General features: G+C 46.7%; 1 protein-coding gene, 1 long non-coding RNA gene and 1 pseudogene across 2 annotated transcripts; 2 read left to right on the forward strand and 1 right to left on the reverse strand.

The window, feature by feature from the left end:
• Positions 1 to 3768: 3768 nt before the first annotated feature.
• Positions 3769 to 5488, reverse strand: LOC147991982 (uncharacterized; annotated as a pseudogene).
• A 2477-nt stretch (positions 5489 to 7965) lies between these two features.
• Positions 7966 to 8971, forward strand: LOC125536706 (blue copper protein 1a-like). The gene is made up of 2 exons (XM_048699951.2): positions 7966 to 8232; positions 8311 to 8971. Exons 1-2 carry the CDS (start codon positions 8070 to 8072, stop codon positions 8628 to 8630), a joined length of 483 nt encoding a protein of 160 aa, XP_048555908.1. The 5' UTR covers positions 7966 to 8069; the 3' UTR covers positions 8631 to 8971.
• Positions 8972 to 12790: 3819 nt separating this feature from the next.
• Positions 12791 to 14079, forward strand: LOC125522843 (uncharacterized). The gene is made up of 2 exons (XR_007289993.2): positions 12791 to 13160; positions 13233 to 14079. It is a non-coding gene; the product is annotated as an uncharacterized LOC125522843 (long non-coding RNA).
• Positions 14080 to 16449: the final 2370 nt, after the last annotated feature.

A 16449-nucleotide genomic window follows, 5' to 3' on the forward strand; every position in this document is an offset into this window, starting at 1 on the left:
CTATTTATAGCTTGGGTGTTCTAGATTTTTAACACCTCACCAACCACATGTCTAGTTTTACTCATGAGTACAGTTGTTGCAAGAGCTACCAATCCTAGTGACTCATTTGATTTAGATAACTAGAAATTTGTATTTATGGGCAAGGTAGTGCTGTTTTTACCGCCTCCAAGCTGCATGTCCAATTATTTAAGCTTGGATGACTCCACCAAGATCCCACTACTCTGCCCTACCACATAGAAGAAGAACAGATTTCCCTCCTAGATCCGTAACCTTGCAACGCTCCATCCATCCTCCATAGACCACCGGCGCGTCGCCATGGTGCAAAGCAACACTTACTAATTCCAATACTTCCTTTAGGCTTCCCAAAGATGTTGGACCAGATGTCGATGAGACGCGGTCAAAGCCAAAGGACAAAAACTCCATGGTGTTGTCACCACAATACCAACAACACCTAGGAACCATAGATCCGCCTCACTAATAGAGTGAGTAAAGATGTCTCCCGGAGAACCTACAGCATTCGGGACAGAGTAATAACTAGGCAAAAATTATTTTAAGCACCACCACCGCTATCGTCGTAACGCCGACATGAGACACACCTGTCCTAAGCTTATCTACAAACCAAAATGAAGTAATGGTGTCCCCTCCTTCTGCCGTTAGAATGAAAGAGGGAGGGAGAGGGGACCCCTGGCCTCGCTGTAGGAGGGGGGGGACTGAGCACCTCCCTTTTACAATTTTTTTCTAAGGAAAGATTGGGCACGAGAAGAGCATTTGACATTGTCTTTTCTTGCGCTCCATTCTTTCCCAGTTTCAGTCTCGATTATTCGTAATTCTTCCACCACGTGAAGACATACCTTCTGTGACAACATATAAAACAATAGTTTCACATTAAGATGTGAATCAAATATGTGCTAGGGGACACAAAGGACTTGTTGGCAAACCTACTTTGCATATTAATATACTGTTATGATGCAAAACCAACATATATACACATACATGAGGATGCCAAAAGGCTACAAGAGAATGCCAAGAGACTAGAATGTGAAAGGCCAAAGGACATCAATAATATAACTCTAACACCCTCCCCCCTCAAACTCATGGTGGGTCCACAACATTGAGTTTGGAGAGGTGAAATCCATGTTGCGCTCTAGTCTGAGCCTTCGTGAAGAAGTCCGCTAGCTGTAACTTAGAAGGCACATACTGAAGAGCAACAACATGATCCTGCACAGCAGCACACACATAAGAAGCATCAACACCAATGTGTTTGGTAAGCTCATGCTTCACGGGGTCCCGTGCAATACTGATAGCACCTATGTTGTCTGATAGGAGGGCGGTAGGTGTAGTAACAGAAACACCAAAATCCTCCAGTAACCATCGTAACCAAGTCACCTCTGCCGTCAGAAGAGCCATAGCTCGCAATTCAGCTTCTACACTCGAATGAGAAACTGCAGTCTGTTTCTTCGTCTTCCAGGAAATGAGAGAACCACCAAGAAAGACACAGTAGGCAGAAAGTGAACGGCGATCCGTAGGATCACTAGCCCACGTAGCATCCGAATAGGCCTGGAGCTGTAACGAGCTGGAACGGGGAAAAAAGAGACGATGAGAGATTGTGCCACGAAGATATCGTAGAACACGAAGAAGGTGACTATAGTGAACTGAAGTGGGAGCAGAAACAAACTGACTCAGAATATGGACAGGATAGGAGATATCCGGACGAGTGACAGTAAGATACACAAGACTCCCAACAAGATGGTGATAACACGTTGGATCAGACAAGGGCTCACCATTAGAAGCACGAAGATGGACATTGAGCTCCATAGGAGTCTCAGCAGTGCGCTCATCACTAAGAGCCGCACAAGTAAGAAGATCATGGATATAATTTTCTTGGGAAATAAAAAAGCCATCAGAGGTGGAGGAAACCTCAATCCCAAGAAAGTAACGAAGAGGACCAAGATCAGACATAAGGAACTGCTCATTGAGACGGGCCTTAACAAAGGCAATGTACTCAGAATCGTCGCCAGTGATGATCATGTCATCAACATATAAAAGAAGAAGAGTGTGACCACGAGCAGAAAGGTGGAAAAACAACGCTGGATCGTGATCACTGGGTGAAAAACCAGCAGCAGTGAGCACAGAGGCAAAACGCTCAAACCAAGTGCGGGGGGCTTGCTTAAGGCCATAGATAGAGCGACGAAGACGACAAACCATGCCATCAGGAACTGAATACCCAAGTGGTGGCTGCATATAAACCTCCTCACGCAACTCACCATTAAGAAAGGCATTTTTAACATCAAGCTGTGACACAGACCAATGGCGAACAGAGGCCACGACGAGAAGTGTGCGGACAGTGGTCATATGGGCCACAGGAGCAAATGTCTCATCATAATCATGACCATGCTCCTGCTGAAAGCCACGATCCACAAGACGAGCTTTATAACTCTCAAGAGAACCATCAGAGCGAGTCTTAATCTTATAGACCCACTTACAAGTGATGGGACGAACACGGGGAGGAAGAGAAACCAGATCCCATGTACCGTTGCGCTCAAGAGCGGCAATCTCCTCTGCCATCGCTAACTGCCATTCAGGATGAACAAAAGCATCACGATAAGAGGTAGGCTCAAGTACAACCGAAAGGCCATATTGTCTAGGAGAATAGCGGTCAGGAGGAGGGCAAGGTCGAGCCTGAAGACCATAAGTCGGCTGGGATGAGGAAGACGGTGCACGAGAAGTAGATGGCACATCAGTAGATTCATCTATAACACGTCGACAATGTGTATAATGAAAAGGAAAAGTGGGATGAGAAGGACCCACTGGAGGTGATGGAGATGGAGAAGACATCGGTGATGAAGGAGGAGTGTCATGCAATAAGGAAGGAGAAGAAACGATAGGAGAAGACGGTGTCAGATCTGCAATAGTGGGACGAGACGGAGGAGTAGGAATATGAGGCATAGAGGGAGGTGTATCAGGAAGCGTGAGAAAAGAGATATCCTCTACTAAAAAGTTCGAAGAGGATGATCGTGGGTAGAATGGACGAGACTCATCAAAAGTCACATCCCTAGAAATACGCATCCGTCGACCGACAGGATCCCAACACCGATAACCCTTATGCTCATCACTATAGCCCAGAAAAACACACTCGACAGACTGAGCGGTTAGTTTGGTGCGTTCTTGGGGGCAAGGAGAACATAACAAACACAGCCAAACAACTGAAGAGCGGAATAATCAGGAGAATGATCAGAAAGACGCTCTAGAGGAATACCTCCCTATAAAGCAGATGAGGGTTGAATGTTTATGAGATATGTGGCAGTGGAGACAGCCTCAGCCCAGAAATGAGGCGGAAGAGAGGCGGCAATCATCATCGCACGAGCTGTCTCAAGAATGTGACGATGCTTGCGCTCAGCCACACCATTCTGAGCGTGAGCACCGGGACAAGAGAACTGAGCAAGAGTACCCTCCTCGGCAAGAAAACCACGCAACATTTTGGAGATATACTCGCCAGCAGAATCAACACAAAACACATGAATAGGTGTAGAGAACTGAGTGTTGACCATGGCGGCAAAACACTTATAAATAGAGAGAACCTCGCTACGAGAAGACATGAAATAAAGCCAAGTGTAGCGAGAGAAATCATCTATAAAAATAATATAGTAGCGATGGCCCCCTTTGGAAGAGAAGGGAGCCGGACCCCACACATCTGAATGTACTAAATCAAAAGGGCGCTGAGACACCGACTCGCTAGTAGGATAAGGTAACTGAACTTGTTTACCAAGCCTACAACCCTGACACTGTAAGGAGACATCTCCTGAGACAGACCCTAGAAGACCACGACGAACTAAAGACGATAGTCGAGAACCACAAAGGTGACCAAGTCGATGATGCCACTGCTGGAAGGAGCTGGTAGCTGAAGCAACGAAGGCAGATGGACTGGCGAGTGTGGTGGTAGCGGAAGGAACATTAAGCTAGTCCAACTCCCAAAGCCCCTGAGAATCATGGTGGCGTGGGCCAGCCCCAACCAGAGCCTTCGTGTGGCGATCCTGAATAGTGCAAGAATCAACGTCAAGAATGACACGACAACCAGAATCAGTAAGTTGTCCCGCAGAAAATAGGTTCATGGTAAGACGAGGCACATGAGAAACATGTGGAACATAAAAGGAAGATGTGGCAAGAGTGCCTCGACTCGCAACAGGAAGAGTACCATCAGCAGTAAGAACATTAATAGGAAAATCGAGAGATCTACGAGAGGACAAGACAGAAGAATCGGATGACATATGAAATGAAGCTCCAGAATCCAGAACCCATGGGGATGTACCTGACTGTTTAGACTGTGGCCGCTCAGCACTAGAAGCACTAGTCACAGAGCCTGCAGTACCTGTCGAAGAACCTGAAGCAGCAAGTAGACGCTTGAGCTTCACAATATCCTGCTCAGTCAAGGAGACAGTAGATGGCGCCGAGGAAGAAGCATGAGTCCCAGAAGAAGAATTGCGCTCCCTATTACGCATATCACGCTTCTTCTTGAAGCAGTCAGACTCAGGGTGACCATCCCTGTTGCAGTAGTCACAATGAGTACGAGGACGAGATCGGCCTTCACGAGAGCGGGCCACACTACCCGGAGGAGTGGGCAGTAGCGGCGGAGCACTGAAGCGAGAAGACACTGGTGGAGTAGCAGCTCGAACAGCGAGCACAGAGGGAACCTGAAGCAAACCAGCACCACGTAGGCGAGTCTCCTCAGCACGAAGCTCAGAAAGCACCTCAGAAATAGGAACACGACCACGAGCAAACAACTGAGCACATCGAGGCTCAAACTCCCACGAAGTCGTGAAAAGAACTCATAGACACGCTGAAACTCCAAGTCTGATCTCACAGTCTGGCAACACGGGCAAGTGCCACAAATAGTAGTGTGAAGGGAGTCAAGCTGGCGCCAGATAGCAGAACTCCGAGTGTAGAACTCATCAATAGTAGAGTCTCCCTGCTGGAGAGCATGCTCCTGACGGACCACAGACAAGTAGAGAGCATCACCGGAGGGCTGATAGCGCTGGCGAAGATGAGACCACATCTCAAAGACAGTACTGAGGCCCATAAACTCAGAAGCAAACTGAGGTAGAACACTGGCAGTGAGGACAGCCGCAGCATGAGCATCATCATCGCACCACTAAGTGTAAGCAACCAGAGCATCACGGTAAACTGAAAGAGCATCCGAATAATCCAAGACCTACTGGTCATAAGCAGCAGCCGCATCATCAGCAGCAACCATGGCTGCAGCCCTATCAGCATCAGAAGCATCTGCGGCAGGAGCCGGTGGCATCGGCGGTGGGGTAGGAGCCACAGGAGGCACTGGGCGTGGAGGACAGGGGACCTCACCGGATAGAACACCCCAGAGACGAATGCCACGCATGTGAATGCGCATAAAGGCAACGAACTCAGCATAGTTAGCCCCATCGAATATCACCTGACAGCGCGGGATGGCGACATAGCCAGATGATGCGGAAGACATGGTGCTCCTTTTCTATCCTTTTTTGTGGAATTAGCAAAGGTCACCCAAGAGTTAACTGGCCAGGACAAGACCGGTCAGAACTACCAGCAGATCAATTAGACGAAAAGCCAGCCAAAGGAGAATAACCACGATCTGAAGCAGTAGACACCCGGACGTGAAACGGCAACAGCGAGCGCGGACAACCGCGTAAGACAGCAGCGGCGCGGACGGGGCAGGCGGCCGGCAGCAGCGGCGCAGACGGGACTGGCGGCCGGTGGTGCCGCAGAAGGTAGCAGCGACACGGTCGAGGCCGGCGGCCGGCAGCAGCAATGCAGACGGGGCCGGTGGCCGGCAGCAGCGGCGCAGACGGGACCGGCGGCCGGTGGTGCCGCAGAAGGTAGCAGCGGCACGAACAAGGCCGGCGGCCGGCAGCAACGGCGTGGAACTTGGAGGAAGACCAGCGGCCAGCGGCTGGATCGATTGGGACCAAGTCCAATAGGATCCAACACTACCGCTGAATCGATTCACAGTGGCTACCTAGCTTGGATGGGAAGCTCCTGTAGGTGGAGATGGATGCAGGCAAAAGAAAAGCACGGGCCGGCAGGAAAGAGAACAACTGCTGCCGTGGAGGAGATTGGATCGGGAGCAGCACAAGTTGCGTGTGCGCAAAAAAAATACCTAAAGCTCTAATACCATGTTAAGAATAGCAACTTGTATTATTAGGAGGCCAAAGCTAACATATATACACATATATGAGGATGCCAAAAGGCTACAAGAGAATGCCAAGAGACTAGAATGTGAAAGGCCAAAGGACATCAATAATATAACTCTAACAGTCTTCATTGCAAAGTATATGGCGTTTAGATATGGATAAAGTCTCCAACGTGCAATTTTGACTGTTCTTTTTCTATGCACATGTTAGTAAACATTACAAAATATAATTATGTTAGAACTATTATTCCTTGAGTGGTTGCAAAATAATCTATACCAATATAAAATGACCCAAAGAGGCAAATTCAAACCATCACGACTGTCAAATCATATTATCTAGCGATTGAAATCGCTCCAATGTTGAGCACCAAACACGTTTAACGCTCTAATTACCCATCACTGTCATTGGTTATAAACACATTTTGACTCAACGCTATCCCATGAAATCTGTCATGTAATTAATATCCTACCATTCCCGTGAAAAAGAAATTGATATCTTACCAAATACCAATGTGCAACGGATATATCTTACCTAATATAATGTGCAACTAATATCCTACCTAATATAAACATGCATTGCACGTACATTATTACTAGTGGGGGAAAAAGCACACAATCTGTGTGCAAGGAACGGGTGAGCAGGCCCACATGTCGGTGCAAGTTTAAGAGAAGAGGTATAGCTCAGCGGGAGGGTTGTGACATCAACATCAACCACCAGCTTCGTCGGGGCGACCACCATCACCAATCCCGCCTTCGCCACCATGCCAAAGCCCCGGTTTTGCCCCACCCCGGCTGGTCACCGTCGCGGCTACCGCTCCACTGCCATATCCAGCCGCTCCACCGCCCCGCCTCCGGTTTCGCCGCTTCTCCCTCGCTGCCCGCCTCCGAATTGACCGAATTGGTCGCTTCTCCGGCGTCGAATCGCCGCCGTATCATTTGAGTTGCCCCGCCGCCCCGCCGCCGCCTGTTTCGAGCCGCACACCCACGGCGCCGCTGCCACTTTTCCGCCGCCAAACTCGACCTTCTCACGCCGCATGGCCGTAGCCCCATCGTCCCGCCGCGACCAATTTGCCACTCGATTCAGAACCGCGCCACTGACCATTCGAGCTCCCGCCGCCTCATTCGACCTCCCGGCTCTCCTCGCTCGGCCGTCGGCGCACCTGCTGCTACCGCTCGGTCTGCCGGTGCTCCTCACGGCTCTCAGTGCTTGGCCACCAGTCATGCTGACTAATTTTACATCTCCATTTGCATCATCTATTGGAATTGTACTTTTACATCTCCAATATACATCACCTCTTTTTTGAAGATGTAAAATGCATTTTTTGAAGATATAAATTTTCACATCTCCTGTTTTACATCTTTTATTGGAGATGTTCTGAGATTGGCCTTGACGATGTTCTACCGCCACGGGGAGGATCATCGTAACATCAATGAACCTGGCCGGCCCAAGTGTCCATGTCCAACTGCACCGAAACATAACGCAAAAGAAAAAAGTACACCAAAAACATGTGTCAAATCAAGGCCACGTCTTTAGTTTAACCTAACTATACAATGAGCATCTCTTGTGACCGACGCGGCGTATCCTCTGTTCCGATGAAGCCAATGCAACACTACATTTGGCGCCACCCTGACGCATTCAACTCGTCACACAATTGCCGGCGCCGCCATCGGCCAGCTGCTAGCTGATAGCTCCATTCAGAGACAAGACGCGTGCCAACGATGATTACTATACGTATACGTACGTATAGTCATCACTGAGCTCTGTCTCTCACTCCCTGTATATAGAGTACGCGCAAAGCCAGAGCTAGAAGCACAACACACGAGCTGCATCCACCCCATCACAGGCCACAAGCCAGTCATCTCGCTAGCTTGGCTGCGTACTCGGTCAGTGATGGCGTCCAAGCAGATGCTTGTCGCCGTGTTCGCCGTGGCCTTCCTCCTGGGGCTCGCCGTCGCCACGGAGCACTTGGTCGGCAACGACAAGGGCTGGACCCTCAACTTCAACTACACGGCCTGGACCGAGACCAAGCAGTTCGTCGTCGGGGACACGCTAGGTAGTTTATTCCGGCCACACGTACGCCATTTTCTCTGCGACGCGAAACTAATTTCGTGCTAACTACTGTATAACGCAGTGTTCAAGTACGGGAGCCCCGCCCACAATCTGGTGGAGGTGGGCGGTCCAGACTTCGCCGCGTGCACCCAGACGGCCGGCGCCGTCGTTAGGACCTCCGGCGAGGACCGTCTCGCGCTCGACACGGCTGGACGCCGGTGGTTCTTCTGCGGCGTCGGCCCGCACTGCAAGAGCGGCATGAAGCTCAAGATCACCGTCCTCGACACCGCCGCGCCGACTCCCCAGCCTGCCCCGACCAACCCTGCTGGCAAGCTGCAGGCGCGCATTGGTGAGACGGCGGCCGCGGTCACCGTGCTCGCCGCGGCCATGCTCGTGCTCTAGGCAGTGGCGAAGGTAGGAATAATTTATAGGTGTGGCGGATTTCACGAGGTAAAGACCAATGTACAATATAACTATGTGCCGCTCGTGCTCTGCCTCGCCTGCCCGTGGCCACTGCCATGCCCGGCCCGGCACTTCCAACCTCACACGGTTGCTCTCTGATCGATGCCTTACTCGATCTTCTGGCACTTAGCCGGCTAGGGACGGCAGGTCGGAACCAGGAAAGAATCACACGAAGCTATGCAGGCTCGCGAGTTTGGAGAGTAGCTGTGCGGAGTGCCACATTTAATGGGTATTCAAAGTCTAGAATGAAAATCGAAAACATAAAGGTTCACAAATCGTTCACTGCAAAACATAAACGTTTATCGGTGTTGAATTAGTGCTCTTTGAAGCTTTCTTCCAATTTTTTTCTTTCTAAAATTGCTTATTAGTCTCTCTAGTTACTACTCCCTCCGTCCCAGTGTGAAAAAACGTCTTACATTATGGGACGGAGGGAGTACATAGTAGATTCCTTTTTTAACACAACTTGCTTCATAGATCAGAAAAACAAATTCACTGATGATAGATCACAGAACAACTAATCAAATTCCCCTAAAAAACAACTAATCGAATTTATAAAAAAGAATTGATGTTTACTAGTGTATGGACTGAAAAAATGGACACAAGAAGTACGAAATTTTAGAACCAATACGGCCAGGATCCTGACCTGACGTCATTGCTCCGGCCTCGCCGTTGTTGGCACATAGAGGCATTAAGCTCGTCGCTTTTGGGTCTGCGCCGCGGCTGTGTCACTCGCCACCTAATTCCTTGCAGTGCCACCCGCCGCCGCCGCGTTCGCCGAGCATGGTCGCCGCCGGAATCCCCGTAACCGAGAGCTAGATTCCGTAATTGCGGTTGTGTCTCTGCATGATTTCCATCAGCGGGCTCGATTTGTAGCGTAACTGGACTACTAGAGGCTGGAGCTGGGCTTTTTTTTTGGAAAAGGACTGGAGCTGGGCTAACATGCAGCTAGGTGGGCTGCTGGGAGGATAATTGGGCCATGGGCAATTCGACGCGCCTCTGAGAGTGTTCTCCTCCCAACTAACGAAACTGAACTCAGCTCAAATCTTCAGACAAGTATAGTATATATACGTAGTATTTTTGCCAAATTGTAGGTATGGCACCTGCCAAACCTCGCCATATAGCTGGCTCCGCCCCTGGCTCTAGGCTCCCACAAGAGGACCTTCTACGTATTGTTGCTATACGAACCGTTGTGAATTTGAGCCCTTGAATTGTTCATAGATTAAAGATTAATTTCATTTGTTTTTTTAGAAGAATTTCATTTGCTTATTAGCGAAGCTATCTTTCCTTGCAGTGCATTGGTGAAGTTATTTCAGTGAAATTATAGAAAACAGAATTGCTATTTTTTAGTGACTGAAATTATTTGGGCTTCATTCAAGTTGGATACTACGCTGAGACTCGTGCTATTTTAATTATTTGCTAATGCCTTCTCTTAGGGCAACTCTAACCGATCCCCTAAAAATAAATGAGGATCCGGCGGAATAACCCTTTGTGGAGTATTTTTACTCCATTAAGATTTGACCGGACCTAGCTGATCTCATGTATATAATGAAGTATTTTTTTTTGTTTTTTCCTAAACTTATGCAATTCTAGTGTACATTCGAACTACATATTAGCACACATATAGAAACTAAACATAAGTATGAAGTTCAAGCAAATCACGAATATAGTTTACAAACTGAATTCGAAATTTACAAACCGAATTATTCAAATTTAAACACACAAATGATCCAAATATAGCAAATAACTTGTGATAGAACAACTAGGAAGCGCTATGACGTTGCCAGTGATGCTCAATAAGATCATCTTGGAGCTGAGCATGAACTTAGCGGTTCTCGGTCCTGCATTGCTCTTCGAGGAATGTTAGGATCCTATTTGTATCATACTCTGGCTCAACTAAAGTCCCGCTGGTGATGTAACGATTGTTCTCAGGCATATCCCTCTATGCAATATGATGCAACAAGTCATGATTTGCCATAGAACCTTGGGGCTCCAGTACTCGGCAGGGCCACGAAAAAACAATTGCAAAGCACATCTGAAGCACACAGAAAGGCTCTCTCCACATCTTTCCTAGCAGCCTCTTGACATTGGGCAAAGTGAATATTTTTTCCGAAGCATTACCTGATTTTTCGGCCACTAAAAGGGGAAAATGCTCTTCGGTAAGAAATAGCATGCAAACGAGTTCCGAGAGAGATGAAGCTTTGCATAGTGCCTTCATCTCATTCATGTAGGGTGTGGTAAAACTTTGAGAGTGTTACAACAAAAACATGTTGCACCTTGTGTAAAAACTGAAAACTCCCCGATGAAGTATGAGACTTTTGAACAGAAACCGCCGACTGCCATCCACAACTCCATTTTTCCAAGTCATCTCAATTCAAACTGTTTATATGACTAACACACACCATTGGAATTCCCATGCCCAAATTTAGAACTATTTGAGTCCATTTGCCATTTTCGAAGCATTGCCCAATTTTCTGGCCATTTAAATGGCCAAAACACTCTTCGGTAAGAAATAACATGCAAACGAGTTTCAGAAGGGATGCAACTTATCATGGTGTCTTTATCTCACCCAGTTGGGGTGTGTTAAAAATTTAAGAGCGTTACGGCAAAAACTTGATGCACCTCGTGACTGAACACTCTCCGATGAAGTATCAGACTGTCGAATGAAAACCGCCGCACACAACTCCATTTTTCGAACTCATTTCAAATTCAAACTTTTTATATAACTTACACACACCATTGGAAGTCCCATGCTCGAATTTGAGAACTATTTGAGTTCGTTTGCTATTTCCGAAGCATTACCTGATTTTCTAACCACTAAAAGGGGAAAACACTTTTCGGTAAGAAATTGTGTGCAAACGAGTTCCGAAAGGGATGAAACATTGCATGGTGTCTCCATCTCGCCCATGTAGGGTGAGGTAAAAATTAGAGAGTGTTATGGCAAAAACATGATGCACCTCATGTACAAATTGAAAACTCCCGACGAAGTATAAGACTTTTGAATGGAAACCGGTGCCTGCCACACCAGACTTCATTTTTCTAACTAATTTCAAATTCAAACTTTTTATATGACTAACACACACTATTAGAAGTCCCATGTCAAATTTTAGAACATTCTTGGTTTAGGAACTATAATTTTTTAAGGATTTTTTGGACATTAGACATGTTTGGCGGGCGGCTTGTAACACCCGCCACTGCAAACATTTGTAAACTTAAAAAAAATCCACGGGTTGCCGAAATACTGTAGTGGCGGACAAATACTATGTCTGCCACTGGTTTGTGATGTTCCAGTGGCGGTCCCAACCGGCGCGCCCACCACTGTTGTTTTTAGCCTACAAGCAAATTTGGAAGAGTTTATAAGTGGTGAGTTTTATACTTTGCTAGCCACTGCTACAGGACGTGCAGTGGCGGACGCTAATTTCTACTCGCCACTGGAACTTTTTCAAAATAATTGTGGCGGTTTTTTATTGGAGCATGCGGTAATTTGAGGCAGCCTTTTCCTAGCAGTGCATTGAGAAGAGACAATGTCTTCTCCTAGGCCTCTATTCTACTCCATCTAACCAAGTCTCAGTCTCTTTCATGCTTCCAGCAACATGAAAGCAAGTTTTGTGTGGTAACATATAAAACAATGCTTTTACAGTAGGATGTGAATCAAATAAGTCCCCATATTAAAGATTAAAAGGAGTTGGTAAAGCTAATTTCTATATTATACTCTAATGATGCAAAACCAACAAGAGGGAATATGTATGACAATTATTGTCTTCATTGCATAGAACATTGAGTTTTAGGTATGGATACAATATTCAAGGTGCTATTTTGACTTTTTATATGTAAATGATAGTAAAAAGTATAACTTATAACTACTATTGCTCAAGTGGTTGGCAAGATGCCGGAAAAAGGTTGATAAATTATGCATGAGGAACGGTAGAGCAGGCCCACATGTCGGCACAGGTTTAACAAGAGAGGGATAGCAGCACATGATGTTTGTGACGACCGCTAGCTCCCCTTGAGTAGTAAATATGAATATAAGAAGGGAAACGTTTAACACCGGCGCGCCGGCTTAATTTTGCGCCGGTCGCGCTGGCACTTACTCGCACTTCACACATAAAAAACTGAGGACGTGCCTAGGTGGGGCCTGAAGGAAACGCCCATCACTTATCTCTTTACACGGCGGATCCGTCCTCCACTCATCCTCCTCTCAGTCTATCTCTTTTCTCTTCTCCTCCATTAAATTTCTCAACACCGCACGACGAGCTCGTCCATGTCTCCGCTGACGGCGCAGCCATCTGCTGCTGCTCCGACCGGGAGACACTGCGAGCCTGGGTCAGGCGTTGGAGCTCTGTAGCTGGTTAACCCCTTCCCTGCCCACGCTACAAGGGGGAAGCACCTTAGTGCAAGGAAGACGACGAGGCCCGGCGGCCGGGGAGCAGCCGGCCGGAGATGTTTCAACCGGCGGGGTCGGCGGAGAGTGGGGTGCGTGTCATTATGATTTTTGCTACAACCGTGTCCAATGTTGCTACTATTGACAAAAAAATTTGCTACAAGGATTTCATAGCGAAGCTACAACAGCGACGGTGGTGACGAAATTTTGCTACATCCATTGCCAGATTTTGCTACGACGGGCGAGATTTTTTGATACAATGATTTTATGGTGAAGCTGCAATCGCAATGGCAGTGACGAAGTTTTACTGCATCCGTCGTCGGATTTTGTTGGAAGCTACAACCGCCTGCCAGCGATGCTGGAACCGGCAGTGCGAGGAGCTGCGAGCGGCACACGTCGATGCTACAACCGCCTGGGCGTGAAGCTACGACCCCCAGCATCCTTTGCTGGAAGCGGTCACCGGCGATGCTACAACCTTCATCGACGGATGCTACAACCGTCAACGACAAGAGCTACAAGCAGCGATGGCGAGATAGAACGTCGTGATCATGGAGTCGATTTTGCTGGGATGGTGGACGGCAGTGGTGGCGGAGCTGCAACGACGACCGGGGGCGGAGATGCAATGGTGTGCCCTCCTATTGGAACCACGGGGCGCTCGGGCACAACGGCGGAGACGTCGCGCGTGACGACGGCGGCTTGTTGCGGCGCGCCGACACGAGCAACCGACGACAAGCACGGCCACAGGGCGGCCGAGGAGCGTTTGCTGCGCGGCCATGCGGGAGGCCAACGAGCGCGGATGAAGACGAGTGGTTGCGCTGGGCTCTATCCTCTTTCATTTTTTTTTTCTTTTTTTGCTTTTCCTGTGAGATGAACGAAGGAACCTATGGTTAAAAAGTGGCGTATCCTATGGTAGCGCAGCAACCGGCCCAAATTTGGGCCGGTGCGCCGGCGCGTATCACTCGCCATATAAGAAAATACATGTGTGCTAGCCTCGTACTTGGTATATCCTTCTTTCTTTTGTTGCACTATCAACCACATCTTTTATTTACTTTCACTGAAAGGGATCTTCTTTAGAAAAGAGGCTGGTGTCCGGCTTTAAGTTAATGAAGCCCTTACAACCAATGATACAATACAACATAGAAGGGCAAAGCAAAGAAAGAGCTCCGGCAAGATACATGGGTACCCTGAGACAACAACAAAGCTTAGAAAGTAAGAAAAGCGAGACACTGGAGCCCTCATACATGCTTGAAAGACCAATGCGAATAGAGCTGGCTCGTAAAGGAGACCAGCTGACAAAGGGGGTTATGTCAATGCCATTGCCTGGGCGCCCAGCAGACTAGCGCCATTGAAGGAGATTTACTCGAAAGGATTAGTGTTTAGCATTTATATAAGAAAATCTAAAAAGAACTAGCAGTATGTAATGTTGGCCCAATAGAAATAAAGAAAAGCCTAACTAGCACACTCGGCTCAAAAAGAGGCCATTTGGCCACAATACCCCTTCTCGACAATCCCTATTTTGGCGCTTAAGGTTAAGGCACCAGTTACAGGGAGCTCCTATTCGGCACTTCACGCGCCAGGGAAACTCCCGAGAGCAATTAATTGGGAAGTGCTCGTTCGGAGTCTCCCCAAGGGTCATTTGGAGTGGGCTGAGAGCGCGCCGCCGCCACATGTCGTGCTCTGGACGCTTCCTCCGAATTTAGTATTTTTTTTAAAATTTTCGCACGCATTTTCAGCTTTTTAGATAGCTTTTCGGTTTTTGACCGGTCTTTCTTAGCTATTGGTCGATTTTTTGATTTTTCATTTTTGTGCAAAAAAACGTGTTTTATTTTCCTCCCCCCCCCCCCATTGAGAGGCACGGCCGTGCCTCATGGAAACGGAAAAAACATGTTTTCTTTTTACTTCTGTGAGAGGCACGGTTTTGTTTCTGCGAGAGGCATGGCCGCGCCTCTCGAAAATGGAAAAAATGAGTTTTTTTTTCTTTCGCAAGAGCTGAGAGACACGACCGTGCTTCTCAGAAACAAAAAAACATGTTTTTTCTTACGTGAGAGGGATGGTTTTTCCGTCTGGTTTTTTCAAGAAAATAAGTCTATCAAAACCAATGAACATGGGATTTAGTTCAAAAATCTCGATGCGAGGAATTCAATGGTGAAAAAGGTTCGAGATTTGGACACACAGTTTAAGAGATAGATGTTTTGAATAAATGGATGTACGAAGAAAGAGAAAACTCCCATGTTGCGACAACGCGCCACTTGTCGCAACTTGAGGAGATGGAAGTGATCTTTGGAAGGAGTACGCATCAATTAGTGATTTCGGAAACTCCCTGGCGACCACACGCTGGTGCTGGTTGGCTGGAAAACGCAAAAAAAACGAAAATATTTCATGAATTCCATAAAGTTCACGGATTTTGAAAACAATATGTGAACCTGGAAAATTTCATCAACTTTGAAAAGGTTCAGCAACTTAAAAAAAATCATCGCATTTGAAGAACAAAATTTCATCAATTTTGAAAAATGTTCAACAATGTTGAAAAAAGTTTATCGATATGGAAAAAAGTATCCATCGAAATTAAAAAAAGTTCACCGATTTTCAAAAAAAATCATCATCTTTGAAAAAAGATAATTAAAATTGAAAAAGTCCATCATATTTGAAAAATAATTATTATATTTTGCGGTACTTTCTGCAAAAATCACCGATTCTGAAAAAGTTCATCAATTCTGTGAACACTTTACAAAGTTGAAAATTTTCATTGTTTTTTATAAAATCTTCACTGATTTTGAAAAAAGTTCACGAAATTTAAGGAAAAAAACCAAAAATATAAATTGAAAATATAAATAAATGAGCTGACCCAGCTTGAAGCGCTCCAGACCCCGTTTGCAAAATGCACATCAGCGGGTGCCTGAAGCGCCAAATAGGATTTGCCCCAGTTACATGCTTATTTGGTAACTAGCGCCCACGCCCAAATCCCTCGCTAGCATAATGTGCCGGCCCTTCTTAATGCGTCCCAGTTATAGAAAGTTCTGGGAGCTTACAAGCCGGTTTTGGGATGCGTTATTTTCTTTTCATTTCTGGTTTTTCTGGACCGGGACTTTATCCTGTTTTTACAGTTTTTTTTATTTTTCCTATTCGTTTTGTTTTTTTCTTTTTCTTTTGTTGATTCTTTCCCGAAATTCGTGATTGTTTCAAATGTTGCAAATATTTTGTAAAAAAATTACCAATTTATTTTCAATTTTTTGGAAAATTTTATAATCACGAGCTATTTTTTATTGTATGAACTTTTTTCCATAATTTCGAACTCTTTTGAAAATTTAACTTTTTTCAAATTTATGAATTGTTTTTCAACAGTCAACCACGCTATGCACAAGCGAGCAGATAGGTGGATCG

Source organism: Triticum urartu, chromosome 1A (genome assembly GCF_056163025.1).
Source record: "Triticum urartu cultivar PI428250 chromosome 1A, HENAU_Tu73, whole genome shotgun sequence".
NCBI classification, from domain to species: Eukaryota; Viridiplantae; Streptophyta; class Magnoliopsida; order Poales; family Poaceae; genus Triticum; species Triticum urartu.